This window comes from Rhinoraja longicauda, chromosome 5 (assembly GCF_053455715.1).
Source record: "Rhinoraja longicauda isolate Sanriku21f chromosome 5, sRhiLon1.1, whole genome shotgun sequence".
Classification (NCBI taxonomy): domain Eukaryota; kingdom Metazoa; phylum Chordata; class Chondrichthyes; order Rajiformes; family Arhynchobatidae; genus Rhinoraja; species Rhinoraja longicauda.
Genome location: NC_135957.1, coordinates 7,646,976 through 7,660,680, shown reverse-complemented (window position 1 = coordinate 7,660,680; position 13,705 = coordinate 7,646,976). Strand labels below are relative to the sequence as shown.

At 40.7% G+C, this 13,705-nt stretch overlaps 1 protein-coding gene across 5 annotated transcripts in view; it reads right to left on the bottom strand.

The window, feature by feature from the left end:
- Positions 1-504: 504 nt before the first annotated feature.
- enah (ENAH actin regulator) overlaps positions 505-13,705 on the bottom strand; it is a 183,906-nt gene continuing 170,705 nt past the window's right edge. For all 5 annotated transcript variants that reach the window (XM_078398862.1, XM_078398860.1, XM_078398859.1 and 2 more), the window contains 3 exons: positions 10,901-10,979; positions 9,655-9,712; positions 505-7,596 (listed from right to left, as the gene is read on the bottom strand). In XM_078398862.1, the coding sequence (XP_078254988.1) occupies positions 7,559-7,596; positions 9,655-9,712; positions 10,901-10,979 (175 nt within the window). In that variant the 3' untranslated portion in view covers positions 505-7,558. The remainder of the gene's footprint in view (positions 7,597-9,654; positions 9,713-10,900; positions 10,980-13,705) is intronic.

Genomic DNA, 13,705 nt, shown 5'->3' with positions numbered 1-13,705 from the left:
TTGTGGTGTCTGTAATGGTTGAAGAGTTCTTTAAAGAACAAAGTGCTGAAGGAATTCCATGAATCAGACAGCATCTGTGGAGTAACATGGACAGAAGAATTTTGGGTCAGGACTTTTTTTCAGATTGGTTGGGACCCTTTGAAGAAGTCCATTCCCCTCTACAGTTGCTGCCTAACAAGCCGAGTTCCTCCAACACTTTGTTGATAATGATTCCAGCATCTGCAGTCTCTTGTGACTCCAGTTCTCTCTTGTTAGTAAAACATTAACATTTTTAAAATAGTTCATAGATTGTGAAGAGGAATTAGAGAAGTGCATATTCTTTAAGCTTAAAGAGTTTCCATGATCTGCAGATTGCTGCTGGAAATTAGCAGAGTTTGTCAAAAACCCACGCGTGTTTGGATCCATGTGATGAACTCCATAGGAATACCGTTTATATGTTTAATAGCATGACACACAATAGACAATAGGAAAACATTCTCAATAAGATCTAATGTTGAATTTTATTCCATTCGCTCAAAAAAATTAGCACTTAAGAAATTTTAAAATGTAACATAACATGATACAAACAGAATTGTAAATCTAAAGAACTGATTCAAAAGCATGAAAATGTGAAATCTGTTGATACATTTTTTTCATTTCACCAGAACAAGAAACCACCTTGAACTCTTCTGATAAGAGCGTTAACTATGGAAATCTGTGCAAATCAATTTGGCAGTCAAAAATCAGAAATACAAAATAAATTCAATCACATTGGAGATGAGGAAGAGAGAGCAGACAACATTGTCTTGTGGCTGGAGACAAGCCTCAGATTCACTGCACAACTGAAGCAATCCCACCTGACGGTCACATTTATCACCTGCAGCTCAATGCGGTCCTGCTACGACACAGGCTAGCACTGGGCTCTATACTCCCACAAACTGGAGGTCTGCTGTGGGGACTGAACACCATAGCTGTCACTGCAGTCTTGGTCTCTGTAATTCTGACACTGGCACTGCCTCAAGTCACGGCTGATCTATCATTTTCCCACCTTGTAACCCTGAAAATTCCACAACTTTCATTCAAGAGAAGGAAGATCTATGCAAATTTAGTTCCATCTCTACCGGTTTGTTAGCCTGTTTGTTTTAATTGTCATTTACCCGCACAATATCTAAAATGCAATTGCAAAACACAATCCTTACTCATACAAAGTGAATATCTGAAGATAAGAGAGGCTCAAGTCACGTTCCAGCATCAACACTTTTATAGGACTTAATTTGATTACAAGAGATATAGAGAGAAGCAAAGTCCTTTCCACAACAGGCACCGTTTTGTTCATACAGTTCAGATTGTGGCACTGGCTGTTAGTGTTATGGGGAAAGAACTTCTATTCAAAGTCAAGGTCAAGTAAACACTTGAAACTGTTTTCAGATTTTATGAAAAACAATTGTCTCCACTTCTTCACGGTGCTGGTAGGCACGAACTGGGATGTGAAAATGAAAGATACTAACTTTAATCATTTATTCTAATCTGTGTAAACATACCCTGTTGAATTTGTATATTTTACTCAAGTCATTCTGTACTGCGGCTTCAAATGTTTTACTGCAAATTAGCTGCAATATTTTCAATGCATTTCATTTTGCATACATTTTTTTAAAAATCACATTTAAATGCTGATTGTTTCACTCCTTTCTGGTTATTTGATCAGGTATCAACCATTCTGAAGGCTCATATAATCAGAAGATACATTTTAAACAAATACAGGCACAACATACCCCGATCCAGTAAAGGCTAATGTGTCATACAAACGATAAGCATCAAAGAAACCATGTGATTGTCCACAGGCAACCCAACAGCATAGGAACAGGCAGCCGCAAACTTACCTGCAGGAACCAGAGACAAAGGACTTACTGAATGCCCTTGATCATCTCCACAGCAAGCATTGAGCTCAGATAGTGTCTTGGAGAACTCAACAACGAGCATTGAGATCCGTGCCCTGGGAAAGACAGAGGGCACTAAACATACATAAAGGAAGCCAAAGGACCTGGAGCTTGACATTGGCCCAACCAAATGGACTGTGAATGGTGCAATTTCCAGGTACCTGCTACTGTCTCTGTTCTTCCAGCAGAAAGACTATATTCTCATTTTTCTTCGAGTAATACCCCACTTAGAAAAATGATTTGAAAATATCTTAAACTAATGTCAAGATGGTCTAAACATTGGAGTGCAAGGGCTTGTCCATTCCCATTCACTGTCAGTTTTTCTTTTAATGATACTTTGCATTATTGACATTTTTATGAGGGTGAGTTAGATTTTTGTTTAAAAATGAGCAGCAGAAAATCTTAAATTAAAGGATAAAACAAATTTCCCAGGCACTAAAATGGGAGCATCCTGTTGGAATGGTGTAATCCATCAGCGCTCACTTTACAGTCAGTCAGCTGTCAACGGGACATTCTCTGCGGCCGGACTGGTTCTGAGAAGTTCATTTCCTCAACTAAATATACAACCACAAGATTCAAGTATGTTCCATGTAAACCATTAACATTAGTACCTTTAAAATGTTACTTAAACATTAAAGCCTGGTTAACACTTGAAGTAACTTCACATAGCACCCCATTCTACACCAAGGAGAGCACAGAACTGATCGAACGGAACAAATCTCTGTGCATCTGAAGAAGGGTCACGATCCGAAACGTCGCCTATCCATGTTCTCCTGAGATGTTGCCTGATCCGCTGGGCTACTCTACATTCTGTGTCTTCTTTTCTAAACCAGCACCTGCAGTTCTTTGTTTCTGTATCTCCATGCATTGCACAGTGCCCTCCATAATGTTTGGGACAAAGACCCATCATTTATTCATTTGCCTTTGTACTCCACAATTTGAGATTTGTAATAGAAAAAAATCACATGTGGTTAAAGTGCACATCGTCAGATTCTATTAAAGGCCATTTTTATACATTTTGGTTTTCACCATGTAGAAATTATAACAGTGTTTATACATAGTCCTCCCCATTTCAGGGCACCATAATGTTTGGAGCACGTGGCTTCTCAGGCGTTTGTGATTGCGTCCTTCATGCAGGTATAAGAGAGCTCTCAGCACCTAATCTTTCCTCAAGGTTTGTCATCACCTTTGGAAACTTGTATTACTGTTTATCAACATGAGGACCAAAGCTGTGTCAATGAAAGTCAAAGAAGCCCTTATGAGATTGAGAAACAAGAATAAAACTGTTAGAGACATCAGCCAAACATTAGGCTTACCAAAATCAGCTGTTTGGAACATCATTAGGAAGAGAGCACTGGTGAGCTTACTAATCGCAAAAGGACTGGCAGGCCAAGGATGACCTCCACAGCTGATGACAGAAGAATTCTCTCTATGATAAAGAAAAATCCCTAAACAACTGTCCGACAGATCAGAAACGCTTTTCAGGAGTCAGGTGTGGATTTGTCAATGACCACTGTCTGCAGAAGACTTAATGAACAGAAATACAGAGGCTACACTGCAAGATGCAAACCACTGGTTAGCCACAAAAATAGGATGGCCTGGTTACAGTTTGCCAAGAAGTACTTAAAAGAGAAACCACAGTTCTGGAAAAGGGTCTTGTGGACAGATGAGATGAAGATTAACATATGAGAGTGATGACAAGAGCAAAGTATGGAAGAGAGAAGGAACTGCCCAAGATCCAAAGCATACCACCTGATCTGTGAAACACGGTGGTGGGGTGTTATGGGCTGGCATGTGTGGCTGCTGAAGGTACTGGCTCACTTATCTTCATTGATGATACAACTGCTGATGGTGGTAGCATAATGAATTCTGAAGTGTATAGACACATCCCATCTGCTCAAGTTCAAATAAATGCCTCAAAACTCATTGACCAGCGGTTTATTCTACAGCAAGATAATGATCCCAAACATACTGCTCAAGCACAAAGGAATTTTTCAAAGCTAAAAAATGGTCAATTCTTGAGTGGCCAAGTCAATCACCTGATCAGAACCCAATTGAGCATGCCGTTTATATGCTGAAGAGAAAACCAAAGGGGACTAGCCCCCAAAACAAGCATAAACTAAAGATGGCTGCAATACAGGCCTGGCAGAGCATCACCAGAGAAGACACCCAGCAACTGGTGATGTCCATGATTGCAGACTTCAAGCAGTCATTGCATGCAAAGGATATGTAACAAAATGCTAAACATGACTACTTTCATTTACATGACATTGCTGTGTCCCAAACATTATGGTGCCCTGAAATGGGGGGACTATGTATAAACACTGCTGTAATTTCTACATGGTGAAACCAAAATGTATAAAAATGGCCTTTATTAAAATCTGACAATGTGCACTTTAACCACCATTTTCTATTACAAATCTCAAATTGTGGCGTACAGAGGCAAATAAATAAATGATGGGTCTTTGTCCCAAACATTATGGAGGGCACTGTAGTCGTTAAACAGTTGACAATATTACAATACAGGAGACAGCAGCTGTGGAAGACAAACCAATATCTCCTCACATTACTTTAGTCACTCAGCAACATGATTTGTTAAAAAAAAATGCTAACTCCCACCCAACTTAGAACCATTTTGAAGCCCATTTCTACATTAATAGATCGAATGCCTCGTGTGCAATAAAACAGCCCCCTCATCTTTGACGTGATGTACTGCTATAAAAAGTCTAAATTGGTCAGTGCTTGACCCTAGGTAATCCACAAAGGGGGATTTTAGATTACAGCACTCTTGTTACGAGTGCAGGATCAGATAGCTGAGAGATGTGGAAACACTCTTGAGTCTTCCAGATGTTAACCAGCGGAATAAGAAGTCACCATGCTGTATTCATTGAACATCAGCTGAACCTTGATGTGCCATTTCTCACAGTGGTAGGACATACGATTGTGCACAGTGTGTAACTGGTCCTGGCTCTGGTGGACAAGATTGAGGTCAGGCCCCTCCCCTTTGCAATTTACGGGGAAAAGAGTGAAAGGCAAGGTAAGTATACAAGAATACAACCCCAATACTAATTTTTATCAGAATTTCCTTGTGATTTATTTGAGTATTGAGGCTGGACAAAGAAATAATAAATATTTCAAAGGAAAAAAACTCGCCCTATTAAAAACATTGTGACTATTTTGCACTGACAGTATATATGCGCGATATAACAGGATCTTTATCCCTCTATAGATCACAGTGAAAAAGCTTTCATAACCACTTTGTAAAAAAAAGTGCCTATGATCATTCTACCAAAGTGAAGAACTCTCAGCTTCTCTACAACAATCACTGCATCACTATCTAACAGTAACATTTTGTAGAACTTTCAACTAATCGCATTGGGTTCCACATTACCTAGATCACGGAGATACAATTATTACCCCAGTACAACAGCTGACTAGGGCTGGGAACTATTATCTACTTGATGATCGGAGGCCTCAAGGCCTATAACATAGAAAAAGACTTGATAAACTAATACCACTGAAGTTTAAATGATTTTGCTCCAGAAATTAGCTGATATTGTAAATTATGAAGAATGTTGACAACTTTGAAACACATATACATGATATTGGATTTCAATCTGCAAAACTAGTTGGGAGAATTTAAACGAAAAGAATCCTGTTCATGATTCCCACATTGGAAATGGAATAGACATTACTTGGACATCTACAAATATTCTTGAAGCAAGTTAATTTTGGAGACATCCATTCCATTGTTTGGCAAGTTTAATCAAGTTCTGGAAGCAGGCACACACCACCACGGTGAGGGGAGATTAATTAAGGTGTCTATATACCTGCAGGCAAGCCAAGGTGTTGACGGAAAGGATATGTTTCAGAAAGTTCTTGATTTATAGGACCTGGACTCCCAGATTCCTGCATCAGTGCCAGCTGCTGCTCTCTGGTGCTGGTCCTGCCCAAACTGGCAGGGACTGGCAGAGTTCTAGCAGTTGGAGTTGGTGGAAAGGCACCCATTTCAAAGAAGTGCAACAAGACGAGCTGTGCATTGCCACTGCAACTGAGGAAGCAAGAAGCTCACACTAGATAAAGACTGAAAACAAATCCCTCCTCACTGGTGGCAGAGCCCCGAGAGATGGAATGATACTCTTCAGTTCAGGAGGCACAATTTCTGATGGTCTAATAACGTGTGTGGATCCAAAGTCCCAAGGTAGCCCAGGTAACGACAGCAGGTATAGTGTGGGTGATGGGTTGGTAAAGAGTGGCTTTACTGGTATTACATCCTCTGTAACCCATGCCGTACAGCTACATCCTACTCCACCGACCAATTTTGGGAATTTCCAGCTTTTGAGAAATGACAAGTCAAAGACCACTCACCAGCTCAAATGCCATCTGACATCCCAGAGGTAACACTGCTTCACGTAGTCAAACAAACCAACCAAAATTCTTTAAACTGGTTGATGAACTGGACCAAGAAAGGAGGTGCAGTCTTGGGAGCAAGGAGTGAGTTGAGGTGGTGAGAATGGCACTGCCTCAACTTGTAGCTATCAGCTTTACATAAAGCCAAGGTTCAGGACTCAAACCTACAGACTAGGGTTGAGATTCTCCCTCCACCGGCAGCCTCTTTCATCTCCACTTTGCTTCGGAATACATCTACTTGTTAAAACATGAGGAAATAAACACAACTGCATCATAGACATTCTGGAAGAGCATCTTTTCCAGGATTATAAGATCTGGAGAAATGAGATGGATGTGAACATTATTAGAATGCACAGATGGCAGCCACACGGGTCACAGAGTAGTTGAATGCTCATCCCAACCTCTCCTTCACCCCAGATATGTAAAGGCAACCAGATGGCAACTTAACATGACTGAGTATTGCTTGGTAAAATGGGAAAAAAGATCAGTTCACAGCCAATTTTCATAATTAAAAAGAACTACATCTCAACATGCACAAAACTCAGGGAAGGAACAATTACAGACACTGCACTGAGAACTTACATCATTGATTGGATTGATAGATAAGTCTTCGATTTGGTAAAGCATTATCACAATAATAAACTAAGGAAGGCATCTCCATATCCTTAAATCCTGTGATCTGCCATTGGTTTGAATAGTAGAAAAATAACAGATAATCCCAGGACACCCTTACTATAGAGCACATTCCCACTGACTCTTCCTATATGTAGAAACTGTGCCATTCCTGGGAAGCACAGCACAAACTGATCTATATAGTTTACTGTCTCCAAGATCTGTGCTCAAACTATAACCCACCTCCTAGAGGAAAAACTAAAAGAAACACAACTGTTGTGCAAATTTTTCTTTCAATTGATGTGACTTTCCAGACACTGTGATTCAGTTTTGTCAGACATTAGAATCTTTGCATAATATTACAATAACTTTAAGACTCTCTTCCTTCAAGAACATAGTTAGAAAAAGCGGCAAGCAGTGAGGGGAACAAAAAGAAAAGCACGACGGCATGAGGCTGCCCGCAAAATCTCAAGAGTGCAGCACGAGGAGGGTCTCCCCCCTCTTTCCCTCCCACATGCTCTCCCCATCCTCACTGGGTCCTTGTCATTTTCTCATCACCCTCTCACTGTCATCAGTCGTCACATTAGGAATAGAAGGGCCGGTTTCATTCAGCATGTCTTCTATGCAGTGTTGGTCTTGCTCAGCTCCTGTCTGATTGCTGTAAATAAAAAGATGAGCTTGCATTAGAACCTTTGCCACGACAGTCCCAGGTCAGATTCATGAGCACGATGCCCAGCTTTCACCCTATGTGCTTATCTTTCATTGTGCAATGCCCCACCAACCTGCTTGTTGGTGGTGACTCCTGGGGGGAGGATCTATCAGATAAAAGGCATTCCACCAGGTGGCATCGTGAGCGATGGCAGCCTCGCCAACATTCTGTCTGTTTGTCTTTTTTGTTATTTTTAGTGTTTTAAAAGTATGTGTTAATGTTCTCTGGGTTGTTTTATGTGGGGGGAAGGGGTCGGGGAAACTTTTTCCAATCTCTTATCTTGCCGGAGATGCGATCGTTTTCCGGATCATATCTCCGGTCGCTCTGCGGCCTAACATCATGGAGCTGGCGGCCTTACTTGAGACTGACTTTGAGCCCCACCACGGGGCCGTGAACTTACCAGCGGAGCCTGGGATCGATGCTCCAACTGCGGTCTACGGATTTCAATATCGAGGAGCTTGCAGTCTCGGGTCGAGACTGATATCGGGAAGCTCCAAAGTCGCAGAAGGTTTGACTAGCCCCGACCCGCGGTCCAATCGCCCGGTGCGGGGGAGCTGAGATCCCCCCCCCCCCCCCCCCCCCGATGTGGGAGCTTGATCGTCCTGACGAGGAGGGCTCCAACGCCGGCTGTGGGTGCCAAGATCGCCCCGACAATGGAAGGTTCGAGGCCCCGACCGCAGGAGAACAAAGAAGGGTAGAAGATTAAACTTTTTTTGCCGTCCATCACAGTGAGGAATGTGGGGAGTCGCTGTGGTGGATGTTCATGTTAAAAATTAATTTGTGTCTCTTGTTGCTCTTTATTGGTATGACTATGGCAAATTAAATTCCTCGTATGTTGCAAAACATACTTGGCTAAAGTACTATTATGATTATGATTATGATTATAAGATGCAAGTCTGAGCCCAGCTGCAACTGCTGAGTACGGTTAAAAAAGTGTGTATCAGGTGAGGAACGGTTTGTCTTCGTACTGCAAGATCTAGTAGCAAATACAAATGAGGCAGAATCTTTCACAGTGAGGAGTCCTCATTTTGAAAAGGGCTGCCTTGAAATCTAAGTACTGCTGTTGAGGTCAGAGTGCAGGCTGTAGTACATGCTGGGATTCAATGCTGCCTGTGTAGGTGTAAATGAGGTGCAGCCTCTCAGAAAATAGCAGCAGCTGTGAGATTGCTAGCACCATGTCTGACAATGTTGCAAAGTAGGGAAGAACTAAGACTGGACGAGGAACAGTAATAAAAGATCCTAGAGTCAGGGGCTCAACAAGGTAGTGCTAAGCCAGCTTCTTGAACTGTTGCCATATCTATGAAGAAGGTTCTTTTACATTGCTGTTTGGAGTATGGGCAGCACAGTGTAACACCTGATAAAGCTGCTGCCTCTCAGTGCCAGAGCCCGAGTCCAATCTTGACCTCAGGTGCTGTCCATGAGCAGTTTGCACATTCTCAGTGACCACTTGGGTTCTTCTGCAGGTGCCCCAGTTTCCTCCCAAGCCCTGAGATGTTGGTGGGTACATTCCTCTTGGTCTGAAGGTCAGTGGTAGAATCTTTGAGAGTTAAACAAGATATGGGTAACATAAAATATGACATTAAGGAGGATGTGTGTAAATGGGCAACTGATGGTTGGTGAGGATTGTTTCTCTGTTTTTCTGTGGCAAGGAATGCCAGGATTGACCCAAAACAAAAATTCTGCAGATGCTGGAAATCTGAAATTAAAATATTTATTTGAAACATTAACACGCTGGAAATGCTGCCTGACCCATTGAGTATGTTAAACGCCAAATGGTTTTATTCCAGGCCTTTGACACGACACAAATTATTTCCAAATGCGGATAATATGTAACATGGAGGGGCCTAAGTGGTAACGCTCCAGATGCTGCTGTGTGACCTTCCCAATGACGAGAGTGTAGCTTAGGGACAACACTTACTGATGCATGCAAAGATCAACATACTGAAGCAAATCAAAAGTTGCTAAATCAACAACTCCATACAGGAATGGAGATGCGGTGACACTCACCATCAATAAGTTCCTCCTTTAGCTTCTGAAGCTCCTTCCTCATTTCTTCCAAGATATCCTGTTTAAAAAATAAAGTAGCTCCGATCAGGAGGAGGAAAAGTGAATCCAACTAAATGATGCTCTGCTTCATATTCAAAGACACCAGAATGGGCTCTTGATGTCCTGTGACCTGCAGCAGTGGGGAATATGGACTCTGCTGCGTAGACATGGTGTTGCTGGATAGGGACTCGGATTTGTGACTGCACGAGGTTAAAGGAACATTGGGTTCTGAAAGGGACACAAGCAGCAAGGTGTGCTGCGAGTACAAACTTACATTTTTTTTTTTTTTTAATTTTTGAAAAGCATATGTACAAATAGAAATTAAAAAACACATTTGTTACAGAGTTCTTACATAGCTTCAATTTTTAAATTTTTAAAGAGAGAAAGTAAAAATTTTTAAAAAACTATAAACTTGGGGAGAGAGAATAAGAGGGTTAAAAATTTTTTTAAAAAGGATCTAACTATAAAATTTAAAGGGAGTAGATCCGGGAGACAATAACCACAGTTGTACATCCAACCCCTAACTCAAGTTTCAACTTTTAATGAAAAAAAATTATTTTAGTCCTGCGCCAAACCCATTTACTTTTCTAAAAATTCAATAAATGGAGACCATGTTTTTAAAAATAACTCAGGTTTGTCGATTAAGGCAAATCTTATTTTTTCCAAATGCAGGGTCTCTGTCATTTCCGTAGTCCACATTTTAATTGTGTGGGTTATTGGTTTTTTCCAAAATTTAAGTATTAATTTTTTCGCAGTTATTAGACTGTAATCAAGAAAATGTACCTGACTTGCTGTAAAATTTGTAGTATGTTCTGATAATCCTAATATAATTAATTTTGGATCCATATCTAATTTTTTGTTAATAACTTTAGAAACTATTTTAAAAATCTCCAACCAGAAGTTTTGCGTTTTTATACAAGTTACGAAAATATGAGTTAAATTAGCTTCTTGAAATTGACATTTATCACAAATAGGAGAGATACTAGGAAAAATCCTATTTAATTTCGTCTTCGAATAATGTAATCTATGTATTATTTTAAATTGTATTAAGGAATGTCTAGTATTTAATGAACATTGATGTATATGTTGTAAACTTTCATCCCATATATCTTGCATTATAAGTTGATTCAATTCGTCCTCCCATGCTCGTCTTACATTTTGCCAAAATAATGTGGCTATAGAAATGATCAAAAACCGCCTACCGCACCTGTTTTAATCTGTCGTAATCGAAGATTTCCGCTTGGACACCGTTTGTGTTTGGTGGTCCACTTGGTGTGGATTTGCTTCTGAAACAGAGAAATGAATAGAGTTACCCAGGAGTGTGGCCGAAGCATATCTTCAAGCATTGCAAGTAGGAAGGGTCAGCAGTTAATCTCCGAGATCCACTGATGCAACCTCATAATCCCTGACTGCCATACTTAACAATGCAACAAAACATAAACACAAATCATTTGGTTACATCCATCCATCACCACTGCAGCAACCCCTGTGCCAATGCATAAATGGCACCACATTCTCAAAATCACACCCCCATTCTAGGTTCTTGTCAGTAAGAGGATTATTGACATGCCTGGATTCCTGCCTGTTTGTACAAATCATTTCTACAGTGATGACTGTGAAAGGCTTGAAGCCCCAGGCTGCTCATGTTTACTGGATTTTTGCATGTTAAACAAATTCATCATCTAATTTTCCTTTCCTGACGTAGGTTTACACACACATTCACTGAACAAATGAGTTCACATCACCCTGATCCACACACTGTGCCATCTAGTGATGCAAATATCACCACTGCAACGGCTGCAATGACGCTCAGATGGAGGAACCATTTAAAAAGACTGCAGAATTAAGGAAGGCTTGCAAAGGTCACCAGAATAACATGGGGTTGAAGCATCACAAAGCAATGACATTCGCTTTGTCTCCAATCACAAGTAGAAAGCAAAGTAAATAAAATTAAAGATGAAGAATATTTTAAAGGTGTAGCCAACCACGTTTCCATTCTGATCAAAAGACAATCATTCCAATCACGGAGACAGAGTTACAAGGCTGACCTCTGCACTCAGTGTAGATCAGAAGAAGCTAAGCCTTTTTCCCTGAAGGGACTTTAGCTGAAACTCTCACAAGGGATTTGAATGTTGCTACCAAAATCATACGTAAATGTTCATCTTTAACCCGTACTATTTTGAAAAATAAAGAGATTAACGGAATGACACACGGCAATTCAGATGCAGCAAATTGATCCGACAAGTACAAACTGCCAGAATGCACAGTACATTTTTGATTAAAAAGCAGCTGATTCACAATATAAAAAGGGGCACAGACTCAAATGAATGGCAGAAAAATGAAGAATTAATTTGATTATGGACTCTATGGATACAACAGCAGAAGCACAGCAACAAGAATATACCTGTTAACCCTCTTCCAACATTCCCTTTGATCACAAGAACAATCTTGGCTTGTTTACTCTGGATCATTGGATGCTGACAGGAATATTTAAAATTATGAGACTTTGATAGAGTAGATAGTCAGTCGTGTACACAGGTTAAATAACAGAGGGCATGACTTTTAGGTGAGATGGGGAAGTTTGAAGATTTACAAAGCATTTTTTTTCTACAGAGAGCAATGTTGCCAGGTGATGAGGGTGGTAGTATCAGATAAAATAGCAACATTTAAGAAACACTTAGACAGGCACATGAACAGGCAGGGAATTGAAGGATAGAGAAAATGTGCAGGCAAGTGAAATTAGTTTAATCTGGTTTCATGGTTGGCACAGATCTTGTGAGCTGAAGGGCCTGTTTTGTGCTATACTGTGCTATGCTCTGCTATCAATGTCTCAGCTCAAGTTTCCCAATTTTTCTCTATAACCGTCCCTAACTTTACATCCACTGTTAGGGAGATTATCATTTCTGAAACACGACAATGCTGCCTCCTTGTTCAACTACCCATCAGTGTAAAGAGCTTTCTCTAACTGCTCTAACAAATGCCTTAAACTAGAACACTGATTTGCTCACCCTCAATTACTTCACCACAGATTATTTCATAGCATATTGAAGCAACTCACAAAGCATGGATAAAATCCACACCAATCCTTATTGCATCTCCTCACATACACTTCCTTGAGATTTGTAACCCCAAACTCCTGCCATATGTTACATGGAGTATGACAAACCCTTAGATTGGATCTATCCGTTTCCCCATGTCGTCAATGATTTCTGAAAATCCTTCACTTCCTGTGGAGATACCCCCATCTGCTAATTTAGAAAATAATAATAAATAATATACTTCACCCTTTTTTCAAATTAATGTTATGGTATCTAGAGCAGTACAGCACAGGAACAGGTCCTTTGGCCCACAATGTCTCAGCCAACCATGACTATCTAGGTAAACAAATCTCATCTGCCTGCATGTGATCCATATCGGTCCAGTTACATTTGCCTAACTGAAACCCTCTTAAATGCCACCACTCCCAACAGCACGTTCCAGGCATCCCCCACTCTCTGCAAAAAACTTGTCCTGCACATCTCCTTTAAACTTTGACCCCCTTATCTTAAAGCTAAGCCCTCTAGCTTTTGTCATTTTCACCCTGGTGGGGAAAGGGTTCTGACTATCTACCCTATCTATGCTCCTTATAATTTTATATGCTTCTATCAGATCTCCGCTCAACCTTCAGCATTCTAGAGAAGACAATCCAAGTTTGTTCAACTGCTCCTTGTTGCTAATACCCCCAACTCCAGGCAGCATCTAAACTTCTCTCCAAAGCCTCCCCATCCTGTAATGGGGCAACCAAAACTGGACATAATACTCTAAATATGGCTTAAACAAAGTTCTATAGAGAGACATCATGACTTCCTGAAACTCAAATGCCCCGACTAGTGAGGACAAGCATATCATATGCGGTCGTTACCATTGTCTACTTGTGTGCTGCAACTTTCAGGGGGCTGTGGACCTGGACTCCAAAATCCCTCCGCACATCAATGTTCAGAGCATCAACCACATACCTTCCCCTTACATCCGA